Source organism: Columba livia, chromosome 3 (genome assembly GCF_036013475.1).
Source record: "Columba livia isolate bColLiv1 breed racing homer chromosome 3, bColLiv1.pat.W.v2, whole genome shotgun sequence".
Taxonomy (NCBI): domain Eukaryota; kingdom Metazoa; phylum Chordata; class Aves; order Columbiformes; family Columbidae; genus Columba; species Columba livia.
In genome coordinates, this window is record NC_088604.1 from 120,805,607 (window position 1) to 120,825,134 (window position 19,528).

The following is a 19,528-nucleotide window of genomic DNA, read 5'->3' on the forward strand; positions in this document are numbered from 1 at the left end:
GATTAAATCCCTCACACCTTGTTCACAAAAGTGATTTGCTTTGAGCACTTGTGCAGGAGCAGCTTTGGGGCGGGAGGGGGTTTTATTGCCTTTATGTGACGTATAAAACTCACTCCAATTCATTAACGTCAGCGGCTGACACAGCCAGCTGGCTCTTTCTTTATTGTCTAGTTGTTTAGTTTAATCTGCAATTAGGAAACATTTTAGTCCGATTTCCCCCACCAGTTACTTAAACCCAGCGATGCGGCCGCGTGGATTTGCAATTGCATCCCTTCAGCAAGTCAGTCTTTAACCTTTTCTCACTAAACCCGGCTGTTGTCGTAGGTTGCGTTTTACGCGTACACCAGAACCAGAACTACACCCTCACCTTGGAGCGACGGCGCTTTTTGCTGCCATAACCTCCAACCGAGAGTGGGGACGCACGGTGTGACCTGAGCTGTTCTTCCTTTCAGGTGACATCCACAGCGTTTCAAGGAGTAGCTGCAGGAAGAAAAATGATGTGTGAGAGTGCTGCGGGCTCAGCCCTTGCGATAACAGATTATTTATCAGAGGGAATAACGCGCAGGCCACAAACGGCTCCGGCCGCCCGGCACACAGCAGCCCTTGCAGCAGGTAAGCACAGAAATGCTTTTATTTGACCGCGGACCTCCCAAGCGCGACCTTTGCGTCGTCCCGTCTCTCACTCCATCTCGTACGCGTCCCCAGCGGACCCGTTTTCCGCTCGCACCAGCGGCTCGTTGGTTGTTTTCAAGACGGCTTCCAGCTGGCACCAGAACATCTTCTGTTTGTGCTCCTGGGGGCTCCACTTGAGGTAGGTTTTCCTCTTGAGCAGCTTCCTGAGCTTGCTGAACCTCTGCGGCACGCTGTCGGCCGGCAGCTCCTCCAGCACGATCATGATGAGGGAATCCTGGTTTTCGTTCAGGACCCGGTGCTCGGCGAAATACAGCTCGTACTGACACCAGCAGCTGTTCACAAAGCTGGGAGAGAGAACAAAAAGCACCTTATGGCTGTTTTCTATGCAGTAAAAAATGTTCCCGAGTACAGGGTGCCCCGGTTTGAAGTCCCTCTCGTGGTAACATATCCTGAATCCGTCGGCTTCCAGCTTCTCCAGCAGATACTCCTTGGTCCAGCCGGCGTCTTGCTCGCTGTACGAAACGAAGGCGTCGAAGAGCTTGTTCTCGGGCCGCTTCTCGTACTGCCGGCGCTTCGCCATGCACCAGTACCAGCCCATGCGGACGTACCAGAGCCCGTGGAAGCGCCGGCAGAGCGCGGCGAGCAGCAGCGCCAGCAGCGCGGCGGCGCAGGCCGTGACGCCCAGCTGCAGGCCCAGCGAGCAGCGCAGCAGCGTCAGGTCGCTGCGCTCCACCAGCCAGCCCCGTCTGCGCGGGGGGAAGCTGCACCGCAGCGCCTCGCGGCCCCTGATCCGCAGCCCGGGGCGCCGCATGTACACGTTCACAAACCAGTACAGGTCGCAGTTGCAGAAGAAATGCTTGCCTTGGACGGTTAAAACGCTCAGGCTCGTCAGCGGGCCGAAAGTGTCCTCCACGATGGTGGTGATGGCGTTGTTGCTGATGTCCAACTCGAGCAGGGAGGCCGGGAGCGAGCCGCGCTGGAGGAACGAGATCTTGTTCCCCGATAAATTGAAGTATTTCAGCGCGGGAAGGGACTCCCCGAAGCGATCGGGGAGCTCCGCGATGAGGTTGTGGCTGCTGTCCAGGTTGGCGAGGGCAGGAAGGCGGCTGGCGGGCTCCACTCTGCTGATGAGGTTTCCAGAAACGTTCAGGAATTCGAGTTTCTCCAGGGCGCCCGTTAGCGACAACACGGTCAACTTGTTTTTACTAATATCGCATTCCGTTAAAGCCAACGGGAAATACTCAGGATGCATATCCGTGATTTTATTGTTTTGAATATTAAATACCGTTAGGTTGGCGGCAGATTTAAAACGGGGGGGTATGATTTTAATGTCGCTGTTGCTCAGGTCGAGGTGCCGCAGGGAGGCGGGCAACTCGGGGAGCGCAGAAATGCGGTTGCTGCTGAGATCCAAGAATAATAATTCTTGCATTGTGCTGGCAAACCATTCCGGCAGCTCCACGATGGAGCAGTTGGACATTTGCAGGTGTTTCACTCTCCTGGGGAGGCTTTCGATGGGCGTCCCGGCCTCGTTCCACACAAGCGAAATGGCGTTAATGTGTACGCTTCCCGGGGGGTACTCTGCGGCCACGCTGGGGGTTTCTGGGCGCACGGTGTAGATGAAGTGGTTTCCTTGAGCGTACAGGTGTTCCAAGTTAGTCATTTTTTTAGCAAAATTCCGGGGTATTTGGCTTATGTTGGTGAAGGACAAATCGATCACCTGGATGGTTGAAGGGACGCACAGCGTATCCAAGCTGTTTATGGGGTTGTTGCTGATATTTAAAAACAAAAGCTTGCTGGAAGGGAACTTGCAGAACGACGAAGCGTCTAGAACGTTCATTGTTAATTTGTTGTGACTGGCGTCGATGGAGCGCACATTTTTCATCGGCAGGAACAGGGCGAACAGCGACAGAAGATCCATTTGCAGGCCGCTGTGACTCATGTCAAGCTCCAGGATGCTCTCCAGCCGCGCCAGGCAGCGATCCTCATCCAGCATGGCCACCAGCTCGTCCTCGGAGAGCAGGCGGTGCGACAGGTCCAGCCGCCCGCTCACCGGCGCCGCGCAGGGATCGGGGTTTGGAGACAGCGCCACGTTCCCCTCCGCTCCGGGGGGGACGCCCCCCGTGCCCCGTCTGAGCCTCGCGGGAAGGGGCTTCGGGACAGACGGACGCTCCTCGGCGGGCGCAGGAGGCTCCAGAGCAGCCTCCGAGGATCTGTCAAAATACTCATAGAGCTGCAAAAGCCCCGAGGCCTCGCGAGCGGGGTTGAGCTTCAGGGGGGGCGGCAGACCCGCCGCAAGAAGGTTCTTGTCGTTAAATGATAAGTTCACAGACAGGAGGCTGGGCAGACGCTCAAACGCGCCAGGCTCGATGTCCCGAATCTGGTTGTGGGAAAGGTCTAGAACTTCCAGCGCATCGAAACCTTCCAAGTCTCTCTTGGTTATTTTCTTGATGAGGTTATGTGAGAAATTGAGAGCTCTGGCCGTTTTGGGAGCTTGTGCCTCTGCTACAGAGGAGAGGTTTAAATAGCAGTAGGTGTAGAAGGGGGAGACAGAGGCTGTGGGTGCTCTCAGAGCTGGGAGCCCCTTTGCTCTGCTGAGTAAGAAAGAAATGAAGTAGAAATGAAAGCTTCCAATCAGGGGCTTCATCCTGCAGAAAACAAACAGAAAAACCCATTGCTGTAACATGCTCTGTGTCAATAAGTACCCTTAAAAGAAGAATCCTAGTTTACTTGCAAGCATAGAAATTGTTTAATTAGTTGTACCTATGAATTCATTTTTATCTACATTTCAAAATGTCTTGCTCCGTTATTATTTTCAAGAGGCAATGCTAAAAGATGGTGCTGGAGAATCATTTGCAAGCAAGTGCTCCTCAGTTCAGATCACTGTAGATTAATGATTTTTCAGTAGTCTGTATTTCTCTATTTTTTCTCCATTCCTCCCCCCGGTCCTGAGCAGCCTTTGCAACAGCATCTTTCCCTCGCATCATCCCAAACGCACTTTTGACGCCGCTGCTGGGTTTTCCGTCCCCGGTGCACGACCAGCGGTGAGGCTGAGCTGCACGGAGCCCCCGCGCTGGAGCCGCAAACCCAGAGGAACGCGGCAGCGGCTCCGTGTCACCACCGCTTGGCGCTTCGCTCTGCCAGGGATTGACCAGTGGCCCTTTGGGTTTGCCTTTTGGAGTGAGGAAAAGGAGTAAGTTTGCTTTGAGGCTGGATGGGGGAGGCGGCAGAGGTCAGTGCCGTGCACGGCTCACTGTGGGGCTGCCCCGTGGCTGGAGGTCGCTGCCCAGCTCCTCTCTGCCCATCACCGCTTCCCTCCCTGCTCCGCGTCTCCTGTTTATGGCTTGAAAACTGCAGGTGAGCTCCCTTTTACCCTCACCACGCTCCCTTTCACCGCCCGCCAGACTGGGGCTGTCGAGTTTAACTGAAGAGAAGGGACCCCGAGACCCCCCGGACCGGGACCCCGGGACCCGCGTCCCCCCCGAGCACCCGCAGGAACCCGGGGAGCGGGTCCCCCAACCCGCAGCTCCCTCCCAGCCGTCCCGTCCTACCCGCTCTCCGCGCCGCTCCCGCCGGGACCTGCGGCCGCCACCGTCGCCTCTTGTAGCCCCGGGACCAGCGGGACCGCCCCCGGGAGCCGCCCGGGGAATCCTCCGCCCTTCCCACCCGGAGCGGAAAGCGGCTGGAGTTCGGATGTCTCCGGTGGCTTCGTGCCCACCTGAGCGCCGTGGGCAGGTCTGGAGGCACCGAGCGTGGCCGCAGGCTGAGAAAAGTGATTTATTCCTGTAACGTTTGGGGTGATTTCCTTAGGTGGGGAGGATTTGGTGTTGGGCTCTCGCGTGTGAATACGAGGTCCTGCGTGCCAGACGTGCCCCTGCTAGCTGAGCAACCAGACTTTCGTGCACTTTAGGGGAAAAATAATAACAGGGGATTTTCTCCGTGTTACATTTACAGATGCGCTGTGCAGCGAGTTGGGCTCAGGATGCCAGCAGAAGGAAGTCAGCAGATTGCACAAGGTGTAGAGCGCTGCTGTCTGCTCCATTTTTTCCGGTATTGATTCTTTTTTCCTGTATTTTGTAACCGCCGGTGACTGGAAACTCTTGCAGCAGCCCAGACGCTCCCCTGCCTTGTCCTGGGGGGCTGGAAACCCCCAGGTTGTTTGTGCCGCTGTCCTGGTCTGACCGGGCACTTCCTGCCCTGGCAGGTTCTGAGAAATGCCCTCAAGTCACTGTTTTTCAACAGATCCTGACTCACTTTAGTGCAACAGACAGAAAATTAACAGCATTTTGGACACGTCAGGAAGGATTCTCGCTCCTGCTTTCGAGTTGGGGTGACCCCCCGTAGGCAGAATTTCTCCCCAATGATTCTTCCTGCAAGCAGAGCTGTGCTGCTCCTGAGGCCCTCGCTGTGCTCCGGCTCTGGGGAGATGGAGCGGGTACGATACACGCAGCACCGGGGCCACCAAACCGCGTCTCATGGGCCGGTTGTGAGAGGAAATCACGGCTGGAAGCCACCAAGTTAAAATCAATATTATTTGGCACAAGGATGGTTATTTTACCAACATGCGGTGCTGGCATTGATCTCATGTTTATGTCGTCCAGCACACGTCCTGTGTATTCATTTATTATAACCCTAACCCTAACTCTCATTGTGAAGGTTGTGGGGAAGAATATTCTCTGCTTTTTGATCTGGTTTTGCAGCTAATAATTTGTGAGTTTAAATGGCAATTAAAAATGAGCTCCAGAATGAGCTGCTATTGTCTGAAGCCGTGGCTGCGGTACTTGAGGAGCGTCTGAGCGGAAATGTAAGTGAATACACTGCAATAATGGCACGGTTCTTACCTCCGTTAGTAAATTCTGGATTGATTTTCCGCTGTTCGGTAGCAGGTGTCGGGCAGAAGCGAGTGTGGCTGTCGCTACAGGGTTTGGCTTGTGCAGGAGGAGCCCACGAGTGAGTTTTGCACATCCCTGTGCAGCTGATTTGGGGGGTTTGTTAAGTGCTTGTTCCTCACGTTCTTTCCATGCGGGCAAATCCTGCGCTTTGGGACCTAATCCAGCTCGTTCTTGGAACCTGTACAAGTAAGTATCAGAGTGGCACCTTACACTTTCCCAACTCTGTTTTCCCTTGGTGTAATTCCCTGTGACTAATTGCTGGTGATATCAGTGCCTTTGCAAATTCGCTGTCCGCCCTTCACGTTGTTTTCCGTGTTGCTGATTCTTAAAGGAGGACGAGGCGAAGCGGCGCGAGACCCCGCTCATCAGTCCAAGCAGAGCAGCGCCAACCCGCAGCCCCCCTGTTCTGTGCTTTCACATACCAAAAGCGGCTCCTTTTTCCCCATTTTTGGTACCAACAGGTTCCCACACTCCAGGGCTTGTCTGTGGGGGGGTTGAAGCAGCAAATTACTCTCAATCGCACATTTCTTTTAGATTAAAATGCTTTGGAACATAAACCTATGTTGGATTTAGTTATTTCTAGCAGTACTGACTTGCGCTGTCGTACCCTTTGGGATTTTGTGTGTCCTTCCTGCTCCCCTCACCCCTAGTTCTTCTCTCCCCAATCAGCTGGTGGTCGGGAAGAGACGGGAGAGGGTGGAATCAAAACGCATATTCTGGATTTTTGTGGCTTTTTGCACTTGCGGGCAGTTTGGCCACAGGGTGGGAATGGCTGTGAGCACGTCACTGCCTCCGCGAGGGGAAGCAGAGGCCGAGGGAACCGGGTACAGATGTCACGGGTTTGGTAAGAGCGCGGTTTGCTCGTAAAATGGGAAAAGTTGGCATGAGTGGCGCACGGGGGTGCTGCGGCCGCTTACTCAGAGGGCTCGCGCTTCCCTGTTGCCCGGGCGCTTCCCTCCTCTGCGGGAAGTGGGATTCTTGACGCTCTCCAAAGTAACTATTCTTGTCTTTTCCGCTGGGCTCGTCACCCGTCCCGGGGCTCCGGCGTGTTGCGGTTTCTCTTCCTTTTGAGGTGATCGGGCCGGGCAGATGTCGAGGTTTGGCACCGCGGCATCCGCATCAGCGCTAAGGCCGAGTCTAAACTGCAGCTATGGGGCAGACTCTGTTCCAAATAAAACCATCACAAAGGATTTCACAGATCTGACACTTCGCCTCCTGCCAGAGCCTTAATGGGAGCATTCACCAGATTAAAACTAAAGTGACTTTGTGCTTATCCACCTAAGGCTTCACAAGGAGCCTGAGGGGGAAAAAATCTGGGTAGAAGACTCTTCCCCCTTTTCCAGTGTCCTCGGTCACATTGCTAAGGCATCAGAAATAAGGATTCAACCAGGAACAATGACTTTGAATTTGAATACTGTATCATCCTCCTGCTGCTGGTTTGGGTTTCTACCATGAGACAACAAAACGGGTCCTATTGCAACAGTCCAGCAGTTCGACTTGGTATTTTGGGTCGTATTCAGCTAGTCATATGCCACATAGTTTGCGGATTTCCGCCCGACATCGGTTGTGAAATTCCTACACTTTGCACAATGGTTTTAGAAAAGAGGAACCGGAGCGGGCTCATATCCGAGAGCCACACACGGACCGATGCCATGGGCCGAACATGCGGTAACTATCTCACTGTTTTCTTACCTATTTTAGAAGTATAATGGAAATCTGCTTCAGGTACTCTTTCAAAGTAATATTTCAAATATTTGGTCCCCCAAAAAGTCCTGGAAAGCAGCCCAGGCTGGGGGAGATGTAACAGAGGATGCAGGACTGGGATATTACTGCAGTTCCAAGCAGCAAATCCGAGGTACCACTTGTGCAGAAGAACAACCATTGCAGCGGCAGCTGGAGGCTCCGAGCGAGAGGTGTTGGTTCACTTGTTCGTTCTGCTGGCAGCTGAACTCCTCCCTCGAAGCCGGATCTTGGTAATTTTGCCTTTTCAGAGTTGGTAATTTACACCTGAACGATGACGGCGACGCTGACTGCAGAGTGTGTCACACACGGGCCAAACGGCAAGTGCAAGACAAGAATTTAATCATTAAAAGTTTCTCGATAACCTCTTATATACACATAGTTATACACAAATGGCTCCCAGTCCCTCGTCCGCCGGGGTTCTGCTGGTGAGGCCGCTCGCCGCCTCCCTCCTCTCAGCGGCGCGTGTTGGCGCGAGTCGCCAGCGGGGCTGCAGTACGTGGCTTCAGCTGGGCACCGAGAGGAGCCCGTGCTCGTCCGCCGTGTCCAGGATTTTACAGATGACCGGAGACTCCACCTTCAACAGACGAGATCGGGATGTTAAAGACTCTGAAATCATTGACAAACTCGTACAAGAGCTCACAGGATTAATCACAACAGGTTTTAAGAGGCCTGGTGCGCGAGCAACACTCTGTAAAACTTACTCAGTGCTTTTTGGTTTTGGGTGTGATCTCTGCAGCATATTAACACCATAACTAGTGTAATTAATAACGACTCTGCTTCCCCTGAGCACACGCAGCGGAACAAAAAGCAGCGAGGTGTTTGGGCTCAAGCACAGGAATCCCCTGTACAGCGGCCCTGGGGTGAAGGGGCTGTCCCAAACATGCACCTGGGGACAATCTCTGCTGGGTGGCACCTGATCTGAGGGAATTCGAGCGTCTTTACGTACCCCGAGGATGTATTGGCAAGAATGAGGTTCCAACATGTATATGGTCACAGCGTGAGGGGAATCTGACTCTTTACATCTGAAAACAGAAATTTGGCAGAGTTTAGCATGCAAAAAGCACTGTTATTTCCTTAGTGTCTGTCGCGTTTTTACTAAGCTGACGTTCGTGCTTTCTGCAGGCAGCAGAGGCTTTTCCCTCTGGCACAGGAAGCAGAGACACAAAACATGGGTTTGCCAAAAAAGTTCACTTACTTCAATTTCACAGTCACCTGCCTTGGCTTGTCGGTTAAGTCACAGACGTCTCCGTTTCCATAGAAGTGAGACACCATCCTGCCACGGGAGATGGGAATGAGAACGTTTGGAAACACTGAACGCAGTGCTGAAGCACGCGGATAACTTGCGATACAGCACCTCGGCGTTCCTCCGATATTTAACTCTGATATACAACAACACTCAGTAACACGCTCTATGTCAGTTGCTGCAGAAGCAAACAGTTCTTCACTAGTGGAAGATTTTTCCCTGCGTTCAGTGTTCAGTTCCCTTTCCTGATGTGCTGTTGCTACCTGTACCCCCGCTCTCGGCAGCGACCCCAGCGCCGCGCGCACCTCACGGTCTGCGTGCCGTCCTCGCGCAGGTAGAAGGTTCGAGCCGCGTTCTTCCTCGACCACTCGATGTGCTCCTCCTTGCTCCAGGTACCCACCACCACCGACGTCTTGCCCGTTTCCTTATCCTAAAAGAGGAAAAGCTGATAATTACACCCTGTGTTATACGATTAGCAGTGAGGGTATTTTAACGATGAGTAAATGGCATATTAGAGCAGGTCTGCTGCTGTCGACAGAACGTGTTCCTGCATTTGGGACACAGTGTGACGGAGCCTCTGTTAGGGTTGCAATGACCAGAAGAGCATTTTTCCCAGCGTTTCTTATCGCTGTGCTCTACCTGACGTACCTCATGATACTGATGAACGTATTTGCCGTAGCAGAATTCGTACTTCCACCAACCAACGCCCTAGGGAGAGGGATAACCTCAGTGTTAAAACAAGACCCCCCAAAACAACCGCGTCCCTCTCCCTCCCGACCCTGAATCACTGGCCATTTTAGCAGTAAAGCTCCATACCTATTATTCCGATATGTTGATTCAAGGTTTGCGTTGAGAGACACTCTAATTGACATACAGGCAAGGGAATTCCATCTATCTAAAGTTGAGTTTAAACAAAGATCTATTTTTTTTTTTTATGTAGAGCCACACAGGACTAAATTCCTTAAACTATTTGGATATCCCCCATTCATCTTTTAAAGAAATATTTTCCCCTTTCAAAAAGGGATAAAACTTCAGCTGCCTTTTCTCTCCATAAGTCTTATCATTTTTTTTAAATTCTCATTTACAAAATCAGCACTGAACAATTCTCACGACCTACTTTCATTTCACTGTCTGCTCAAATAGACTGAATTTCAACAGAAGGTTAAAGATACCTTTCTAGCATAGACTTTTGTATATAAGCCTTCCCTATATCAATGCAAGGGAAGGAAATGATTATGTATATAAGAATGCAACTATCAGAGTTCACGGAAAAACTACAGGAATACATAAAGCAGTGTGTGCAATTAAGGAACGGAGCGTTACTTCTCACCCCATGGAAGCAGTAGGAACCACTGAGAAACTCCTTGATGAGCTGGTCGTCGGTCAGTTTGGAGATGTGGGTTGTTCCCACAGTTAATAGCTGGTGGCTGCCAACAGCAACAGGCTTATGGATGGAAGAAAACTTCTCCTCCTTTGTCGAATGCATTTCTTCCTGAAATTAAGGTACACACAAATACACCCATTTGGATTTTATATGGCCCTTGCAAAGCCTTATAAACCATATGAGCTTACTTAACACTAAGTTTCTGTCAGTGTTTTCACTGGCTTCAGCATAGCTGACAAAAAGACCGCAAGTCCAAAACTGAACAGGTTTGTAAACTGTAGGCAAAGGCGGCTGCAAAAGCTTTACATTAGTAGCCCAAACTTGCTCTGTTTTCCTTCCAAAGAAGGTAAGTCACAGATGATTTCAATAAACTTGCAGACCGAAAGGCTGACATGGCCTTACAAAGTGGGGCAAGAGAACTTATTCCATGGAAATGTAAGTTCTATGGATTACAAAATGGAAGTTAAGTATTTTTTTCTGCTTGAAATTAAAGAAATCTTACTTCCTTGACCCTTCTGAAAGGCATCTTCATCATTTCTTGCTGCTTCTCCAGCTGCTCCAGATTATGGGGTTTGAGCGGGGATCCTGGCAGAGACTGGCAGAAGATGTCGTTCACGGGGGACGCCCTGAACCTGCCCCAACGAGTCACAATATGTCACTTATTACGCTTTAAAGCAAAGACTGACTTCTTTTATTGCTCCACGTTTCTAAGCCCTGTACCAAAGCAGCCTAGTTTTAGCTGGATTTTATTTAAACATTAAGACTAATAGTTAGAGCAGACAAATATTGCTTTTCCCTGCCTTCCTCCCCATTCCAAATTCCCACCAATTTAAAACCAGCCAAATGGTGCCCAAATAGGAACAACTATTGAAAGTGATGGATGTGCTTTAGCTAAGTCAATGCAGGTGCATTTCCGGACAGGATAGTGGGGGCAGGGGAAAAGCGCTGGTGGCCCCAGGACAGCTCAGCGCCGTTTCAGGGAGCATGTGACAGTAAAACTGCGTTTACTTACAGCGAGGTTGGTTTGTCATTGCCTGTGACACGGAGCGGCGTGTCCGGCCTGTCCCCACCCATCTTTACTTACTACCGTGACTCAAGAGGGCAAATAAAGATCTGGTCTGTTTATTTTCAGTAGTTCCTGCCCATGGCCAGGAAGCCTTGCCCCCCTTTGCTCTGGTGGGAGGGGGCAGCCCCAGATTTTCTTCTTATCAAACGGCAGAACAATTTGCCTGTGCACTTTCTGTTCCTCTGCTGATACAGAGGCTTAAAAGATTCGTACGGTAAACAGAAAACGGTGCAATAGGTAAGTGAACAGATGAAACAGTGATGCCAAACTGCACGAGAACATTTATCATTGATACTAAACATTTAACGGCTGTACTCCAGCTGCTAAGTGTTTATAAAACACACATTTGAGGATTTCGTTCTTTAGACTTTGTTGCCTCTTTCAGAACAGCGATTAAATACTCACTTATTCTGATATCCATGGGAAAATCAGAACTCTGGTCCATTTATTTCCCCCTTAATTTGTGTGTCATGCACTGTGCGATTCTCTTTGTACCCCTTGAAAAGTCAAGAATCTGAACTGCTGTGGCTAAGGATATCCCTTAGATGCACGGTACAATGCAGGGAAAGGGAGAAAAAAGAATCCTAAGCTTTAGTTTGGGAAAATAACACTGAAATTGTAAATTCTTCAGATGAAAATGACTTATGCAGCTGAAGGTCAGGTGATAAAGCAGGAGAAAGAGCTCCGTAAGTTGGGAGTTGTGCTAATATAAATGTGCAGGTTATGACTGAAGAGCACACTTTTGTTTTCTGAAATTAGACAAGCTGACGTCCACGCACACATATATTGCACACATATATTGCACATATGCCATCTGCAGTCTTTGAATAACATGAAGATGATCCCCCAGGTGTTTGAAATGGTAAACTAAGAGGAAACAGAGTGTTCTTCATCTGCCTGCGCCTTAACGCCCGTGTTCCTCCAGAACGACAGGGCTAGAAACCTGCCTGTTGAAAAGAAAATGATACTTCCCACCTGTTCCTGTTCCAGAAACCACAGCTGGGTGTGTGACTTGTATAAACACGGATACGCATGGAGACAGATGACAATTTGAAGTGATGCTGCTAGCCCAAATGTGAGTACCGTACCTGTATTTAGGATGGCTGCATAACAGAGGCGTGAGTATAACCACTTCGTATTCGCAGGTCGTAACTTCTGCTACGGAGAGGATCTCGTGTTTAGCTTCTGGATGGCAGACGTACATCACTGTGCTTGACCTGGGCCGGTTCTGCCTCAAGCTGCAAGGCGTGCCGTTCCCCATCTCCACGGGGTAGTAGGGAGTCATCTGCCCTTCTATGTTTTTTGTAGGGATCTGGGTGAAAGAAGGGAAAAGTTCAGAATCACAGTAAAGCTCCTTTGACTCCTCTGAAACAAAAAACATCATTGCACTGTGCAGGGCCAGCACTACTGGTTTGAAACCAGCTCCTGCGGAGTTTCTTGGTGTTTCTGCAACATCCAAACGTGTTCTGGTGTGTTATCTCCAGCCACAGCACCGCCCAAACGCACCAAGACATGCAAGATCCACTGCAAACCCTCATCTGACTGCAAAAGAACCAAGAAACGCCCCTCAGAGTCACCCTGACGTCTGCACTGGCACAGCCAGCGGGGTTTTCCTCACCCAGAGCATCCCACACCCCCTGTAACCGCAGCTAACGATATCTACAACGTAAATCCCACTTTTGTAGATGCTTTAAGTAAGCTCTCTTCAGACTTCTTCCTTCGTACGTTTCATCCAGCTTCCACTTCAAGAAATTAATTCCTAAAGTGGTGAAAGTCCCTCTCCTGACTCCTGTCTCGGAAGCAGCTGAAGCTCCTGGGTACCAAACGTTCTGTTGGTGCAAAGGCCACGCTGGAACCCGCAATCTCAGCCTATTTCTGCCCACTAATCAGGCTCTGTGCTAAAAGGCAGCGGCACTTCTGCGGCCACAACACTAACCCGGGGACACAAGACCCCTCTTTGGCTTCCAAACCACACTACCCTGTCCCAGGCCGCTGCCTCTCTCCTCCTGAAAACTGTTCCATCGTGGATGAAGTGACGAGACATTATTGAGGTTGCAGAATTAACATGCTGAACCGATTCTTCCTTAAAAATTGAAAAATGATGCCTATGCATTTCACTGAAGGTAAGTATTGAAGAAATCTGAGTAGAGGCTGCTGCTGTTCGCACACCGCGGAAGGGTTCAAGATAAACCTCCAGTCCCAGCAGTTTTTGGTCGCTTTAAGCACCGCCCAGCTGTGTTACGTGTTCTTTCCCTTTCATTAACAGAGATTCCACGCAAATTGCAAGTCTAAATTCTTCATGGACCAAAACCAAGACAGTGTGCGCACATCATAAATACTGTCAATGAAAAGTCAGTAAAACAATTCCTCTGAAATTAAAAAAAACCCAAAGTTACACCACAAAGAACCTGGTTTTTCTTCATTTCCAAGAGGCACAACTGCCGCTGCCATTAGAATGGGCCACATTCTGACCTGTGGCTGCTCCTCCACTACCTCCCAAATACTCTCAGACATGGGGATTTCCTGAGCTCCACTGAGGAAGAAGCAGCACCCTGTGCTATGTAAATCGACATCACAACAAACACGTGGACAAAAACTCCATCTCAGAATTAAAATGAACAACAACCGGGAATAAAGGTGGGTGCGTGTCTGTCCTCCGGCCAGGTTTGCCATCGCTAGTTCCAAACTCCAACATGCTTTGGGTACTCCCATTGTTCTGCTATGAAATTAGTAACACAGAATGGAGTTTTGGGGCCTAACCAAATGGAAAAGTTCTCTACTGGAAAAGGGAAGCACAGAGTTTTACACGACGGGTCGAGTCACCTAAGAAACCTTCTAGGGGTTTGGTGCTGGAGGACTTCGTTAAACATTTCTCCCTACCCAAAATGTGGGAAAGTGTCATGAATGGAACGGGGATCTCTGCCAGACCATAACGTGACTTTGTGGTTATGCGTACTGTCTTTGGAGAAGAAGAGTATATAATTAATCTCTTTTACGTTTAATAGTAGCATAACTTTAGTGTAAATAAGTAGAAGGGCAAGAAATGTGACTAGCTAAATCAGCTTTCTGAGCTGGGACTGACAATCAAAAGCGAGAAGAGCGCAGCTCAGGAACAGAGTTTCACTTTTTGATGCTCGTTTTGGTAGGGAACTAATTACATAATCTCATCACAGATAAATTGCCTCCACTACTGATGGCAAAAGTTAAAATAGATGTTTTTCACTTGCCTCTTTTGCACTCTCTTTTGGATTTTCCTTCTCTTCTTGATCTAGGGAATAATTAAGAATGAGGTAAGCACAAAGTCTGCGAACTTGAAATAAAATTAAATTATACATAGAGAAGTTTGCACGTTTTGTGGTTTTGCCAGTACTTTGTGTACACGCTGCCGAGAGCCAATTTCATGAACTTGCAGGTGCAAAAGAGGGAAGAAAGGAAATAAACAGTGACCTGGGCTCCAGAGCAAACAGAACCAAACAGGACTCAGCGTCATTCTAAAGCAATTCTGAGTTTGTAGGACAGGCCAAACGCAGCCCTAGCACCACGGGGAGGCCAGAAGGACGTGTCACCCTGTCAGCTCCTCCGGGTTTAATCTATCACAGCAGCTGAGAAACCAGCTCTGTTATTTATTCTTTGAGAAAAGTAGCGTGAATTGCTGTACAGGAAGCATAGAAAGAATACAGTCTGCCACCTAAGCGGAGAGCACGGAGGGTCAGCACCCTAAGGGACGCAAATGTGACGACCTGAAGTATCACATGGAACTTCAGCACCCAGCCCCACAATTAAACTCTAATTAAACACTTTGTTTTCTGTACAACAGCATGGAGGGGCAACCGGGCAGCTCTGTGTGGGATTAATGGCAGCACAAACAAGCACTGGAACTCACAAAGAAACGCCAAGCAAGGCATTTCCGAAGCCGTGTTTGTTTTCAGGACTAAGGTACCTAACTGAAGGAATTCAAAGGAATGGCATTAATAGCGCTAAATCCACCCCGAGACCGAGGCATTCAACTTCATCACTTTAAAAAGAGAAAAACGGCAGTGCTCACATTTTACATACCAGCCTAGAATTAAAAAAAAAAAACCCTAAATGATGTTTTTTCTATTGTTTCTATCAACTCTGATGAATGAATGCTGAATCTGTGGATTTTTAGCAGTTCTTTGGAACAATACACTACCCAAGCGCTCACCCAGGAAAGCAGATATTGGCAGGTGGGAGCACAGAACCCCCAGCACCCACAATAACTTATGGGCAAAAAATAGAAGTGCTCAGAAAATCAGTTATACTAAACTACAGTTTGAATTTGGGGCTCAGCGACCTAATTTCCACCAAAGTCAGAGTGCAAGTGTTTGGGTTTGTGAACTATGCTTTATTAGAGACCAGCAGAGCCCTTGACGTGCTATGAGCTCTGCTCACAGCCTGGAAGACACTTCTCCCCACCCAAAAAGAGGCAACAGGCCACAGGAACAACAGCTAGTCGGGCGTATATAGCTTCTATTTCTTATACTATGTATTTTCTTTCCCTGACACTAATTAATTATTGCAGATTAGTTAAGCTAATTAATTAGACAGCATGGCAGAACTGACAGGATGGATGCAATCTAAGGTGCTGAAAAGGAATTAAAACCAATCCATTTTGTCAAAAAAAAGAGACGACAAAATCCTATTGCACTGAGAATCAGTTTTCTACGGCTTATTTCTCAGACAGTAATAATTAAAACCCAAACAATTAACTAGCATCAGCAGAACAAAAAAATCCAAGACAAACCTGGTTCTGATAATGGGCTCTTTATCATCATATTCCCCAGATAGTATTCTTGGATGTTTATTTTCTACAAACAAAAGAAGTTAAAACAAACCTCAGTTACCGTTTTCCATACTTTTACAAGTGTGCAGGAATTAAGCACGAACATGCCAGTGGAGAAGGGGGTTGAGCCTACCTGCCCCGTCTCCTTCTCCTCGTGGTACTGACGGATGTGTTTGCCGTGGCAGACCTCGTAAGTCCAGTAAGATTCAATCTTAAAATATATATATATAAAAAATAACTTTTAAATTCTGTTTAGATACATCATCCCACCCCAAAAAAGTTCCACCAGAATTTTGGCTTTTGCGGCAATAAACCGTAGCCCAAGCAGGTGGGCTTGGGCACCCTCAAAAACAATAGCACCCTGAATGGTCTCAGTGTCCCCCAAATATCTTGATGAGGTTCCAAATAAACACAACAGGCAAAGTTTCCTTAAATTTCATACAGATAAAACAAAGGAATATACATATATATATATATATAAAAAGACTAAATGTGCCCCCAAACCACCATGGATAAGTTACACAGAAGTAACATACTCTATATGAACAGCTACTTTGCTTAAAAAGCGGTTCCAGCAATTCTCCTGGAGTAGGACCTTTGTAGTCCTTTTCTTCTTCCTAGAACAGAAGGATACTTCATTACATTAAAATAAAAACTATTTTGCTTGGTTAATATTAATTCGCAATAGTTAAAAAAAAATCCTATTGAAAATTAAAAGATACAAAACCTCATTGAGTCGTGCCCTGAAGGAGCTGTGTGGTGATTAGAATAAATGGTTTAGTTTAGCAAGAAGGGGCAATTAAAAGTCACACATAAAGCGGTGAAAACATAAGAGGTTTGTGGTGTTAATGATACACATGTGGCAGAAGAGCAGGAGCTCTCAACTCGCTCATCTCCAGAGCGGCAGCTTGGGGTGTGAACAGAAAAACAGCATTAACAATATTCTCACTTGTTAGTCAATGCTGATGCAGTACAACTGGAACATCACCCAGCTTTCATGCAATTACAAACAAATGGATCAAAAAGGTACATGTAATGCTCTGTAAGCTTATTTTTGTGTCATTTTTGCTCTATAAATGTGCAGGAGATTGAAGAGTTCTGCAGTACTGAAGATTTCTCAGCTGCACTGAAGCAGTGTGAAGAAAATGAACCATTGGAGGAACAAATAATAAACCTCACCAAAGGCCTCCTGCTTCTCTCGTCCAGTGACATGTATTTATATACTTTGCTTTTTTTAAATTCACACCCCACATTGTGCATTCAGATTTCCAATTAAGGAACAGAAAATAAAGCTTGTATTACTGGTGGTGGAAGCAGTACTGAGATAATAGTTTCAGATACAGTGATCATGACAGCGGTGTTAACAATCTTTACAGTTGTTTACCGGCACAGAGTTCAACAATGTTACTTAAAATACAAGAACTTCCCAATCACCAATGGGCCTAGCGATAAACAGAACATTACAGCAATCGCTTGTCGCCAAAGAAGGGTTTCAAGATCGCTCAGACTGGCCCCACCTAATAGAGACTTAGTCTGTAATATATAGTGAAAGCATCTACTATGAACAGTGAAACTGTGAAGCATTCTGTAGATTATTTTCCATTTTGGGGGGGAAGGAGGGGAAGAAAAAGGAACTGAAAAGATGCTGCAAAGACTTGTCTGCAGATTGCAACCGCAAGAAAGACTCGGCTGAACCCACCTCGCTGCCGCTCGCTACCAGCGGGAGTATACATTTATATTTCTCTTTATCCACAGTGGTCATTATAATGTAGTTATCCTCCTTGTACAGGACACCGGTCGTCGGCTGAGAAAACAACCAACCTCTGGATTAGTCGGGTAGGGTTCTTTAATGTCACTTTTTAGAAATGCCACCAAATTCAGGAGCGGCTCGTTGGTGTTCACTTGATGCCTCCAGCCCCGCTCCCGCTCCCCTCACTCTTGCACGCTTCTGGTCCTTAAGGTTTTTATTAAATAAACACCCTCCCAGCCACTCCATTGTGCAACAGCCACCACCACGTTGATTTTCAGGACAAATTTCCACAGGATTTTGCCAGATTCGGGCCGTGGCCTAAACCCTCCCCCAGGCCCGGGGTGTGTGTCTGAACTCCCTGTTGTCACCACCCCCAAAAACCCAAACCCAGTGGGATGTGTCAGGCACATGATGCCGAGAACACCCCAAACCCAAATCCCCTTTTTGTGGCTTCAAAAATAAACATGAAGAGGCTTTTGCCACCCAACTGAGGTAACAAACAAAGGGAGGTGAGGAAGGGACTGGGGGACACCCCAGGGAATCCCAGCATGTCAGGGGTTGGGAGGGACCTGCAAAGCTCATGCAGTGCAATCCCCCCATGGAGCAGGAACACCCAGATGAGGTTACACAGGAAGGTGTCCAGGTTGGAATGTCTGCACAGAAGGAGACTCTACAACCTCCCTGGGCAGCCTGGGCCAGGCTCTGCCACCCTCAACGGGAACAAGTTTCTTCTCAAATTTAAGTGAAATCTTTCGTGTTCCAGTTTGTACCCATTGCCCCTTGTCCTATCACTGGTTGTCACTGAGAAGAGCCTGGCTCCATCCTCCTGACACTCCCCCTTTCCACATTGATCCCCATGAATGAGTCCCCCCTCAGTCTCCTCTTGTCCAGCTCCAGAGCCCCAGCTCCCTCAGCCTTTCCTCACACGGGAGATGCTCCACTCCCTCCAGCATCTTGGTGGCTGCGCTGGACTCTCTCCAGCAGTTCCCTGTCCTGCTGGAACTGAGGGGCCACAACTGGACACAATATTCCAGGTGTGGTCTCCCCAGGGCAGAGCAGAGGGGCAGGAGAACCTCTCTGACCTACTGACCACCCCCTTCTAACCCACCCCAGGTACCACTGGCTTCCTGGCCACAAGTGCTGGCTCAGCCCACAGCACCCGGTATTCCCTGCTGGTCTCCCATCCAAGTACTAACCGGGCCTGACCCTGCTTAGCTTCTGAGATCAGATGAGATCGGGCGTTCTCAGGGTGGTATGGCTGTATATATATATATTATATATATATATATATATATATATATAAATATATACACATACATGTGTGTGTATATATATATATATATATATATACATGTTCCCCAAGTATATCCTGATAGTATCTGAACTAAACAATGCTGGCTCATGGTCACCCTGCTGTCCCCAGGACCCCCAGGTCCCTTTCCCCTACACTGCTCTCCAACAGCTCATTCCCCAACTCACACTGGAACCTGGGGTTGTTCCTGCCCAGCTCCAACACTCCACACTTGCCCCTCACACCCCCAAACCGCCCCCGCGCGGTACCGACCAGGCTGAACTCGGTGCCGGGCCAGTTCACCCTGAACGGGATGTCGTCACTGAGCTGCGGGAGCGCCCGGCCGCCCTCCGTCACCGCCGCCGCCACGGCTGCCAGGAGACCGCACAGCAACGCCCTGGGGCTGGGGGAACGCTGCCGACGGCCCCTCATCCCGGCCGGCGGCTCCCGGAGGGCGGGCGGTGCCGCCACGTCTCCTTCCTGAGGGGAGAGGAGGAGCCGCGCCATCAACATCCGGGGCACTGCGAAGTGGCGGGTGAGTGAGGGAAGGGGGGGGGGCGGGAGAGAAATGGCGGGTTCTGTGTGGAAACGGGGGGAAGGTGGCGGCTGTGGGGGGTCGGGGAGACGCTGAAGGGACCCTTTGTTCCTCAGGTGTTGTGTGTTGGTGCTAGGACGGTAACAGCCGTGAGGTTTTCACCACAGCGCTGACAGAGCGGGGGCCGCCG

General features: G+C 49.2%; 3 protein-coding genes and 1 pseudogene across 13 annotated transcripts in view; 1 reads left to right on the plus strand and 3 right to left on the minus strand.

The window, feature by feature from the left end:
- Positions 1 to 118: 118 nt before the first annotated feature.
- LOC102090616 (toll-like receptor 2) lies at positions 119 to 7,400 on the minus strand. 3 transcript variants are annotated; one of them, XM_065059968.1, is made up of 2 exons: positions 5,472 to 7,400; positions 119 to 5,133 (listed from the first exon to the last, which is right to left on the minus strand). In XM_065059968.1, the coding sequence occupies exon 2, from the start codon at positions 3,314 to 3,316 to the stop codon at positions 680 to 682; it is 2,637 nt and encodes an 878-aa protein (XP_064916040.1). In that variant the 5' UTR covers positions 3,317 to 5,133; positions 5,472 to 7,400; the 3' UTR covers positions 119 to 679. The 3 variants fall into 3 exon arrangements, with proteins under 3 accessions (XP_064916040.1, XP_021136146.2, XP_064916041.1); XM_021280471.2 differs by having other exon boundaries at positions 119 to 3,278; positions 4,182 to 7,400; XM_065059969.1 differs by having other exon boundaries at positions 119 to 480; positions 647 to 7,400.
- ASB3 (ankyrin repeat and SOCS box containing 3) overlaps positions 5,862 to 19,528 on the plus strand; it is a 34,326-nt gene continuing 20,659 nt past the window's right edge. For 2 of the 9 annotated variants that reach the window (XM_065059987.1, XM_065059996.1), the window contains exon 1: positions 19,337 to 19,454. The gene's annotated coding sequence lies outside the window, so the exon portion shown is untranslated. Of the gene's footprint in view, positions 5,874 to 19,152; positions 19,505 to 19,528 lie in introns of those variants that run through there. The other 7 variants (XM_065059997.1, XM_065059989.1, XM_065059992.1 and 4 more) reach the window with 7 other exon arrangements.
- ERLEC1 (endoplasmic reticulum lectin 1) lies at positions 7,588 to 19,316 on the minus strand. The gene is made up of 14 exons (XM_065060001.1): positions 19,077 to 19,316; positions 17,462 to 17,566; positions 16,299 to 16,379; positions 15,896 to 15,973; positions 15,724 to 15,787; positions 14,186 to 14,226; positions 12,047 to 12,270; positions 10,395 to 10,524; positions 9,839 to 10,000; positions 9,157 to 9,216; positions 8,814 to 8,938; positions 8,461 to 8,538; positions 8,212 to 8,287; positions 7,588 to 7,839 (listed from the first exon to the last, which is right to left on the minus strand). Exons 1-14 carry the CDS (start codon positions 19,314 to 19,316, stop codon positions 7,768 to 7,770), a joined length of 1,536 nt encoding a protein of 511 aa, XP_064916073.1. The 3' UTR covers positions 7,588 to 7,767.
- LOC135579249 (5S ribosomal RNA) lies at positions 18,660 to 18,778 on the minus strand (annotated as a pseudogene).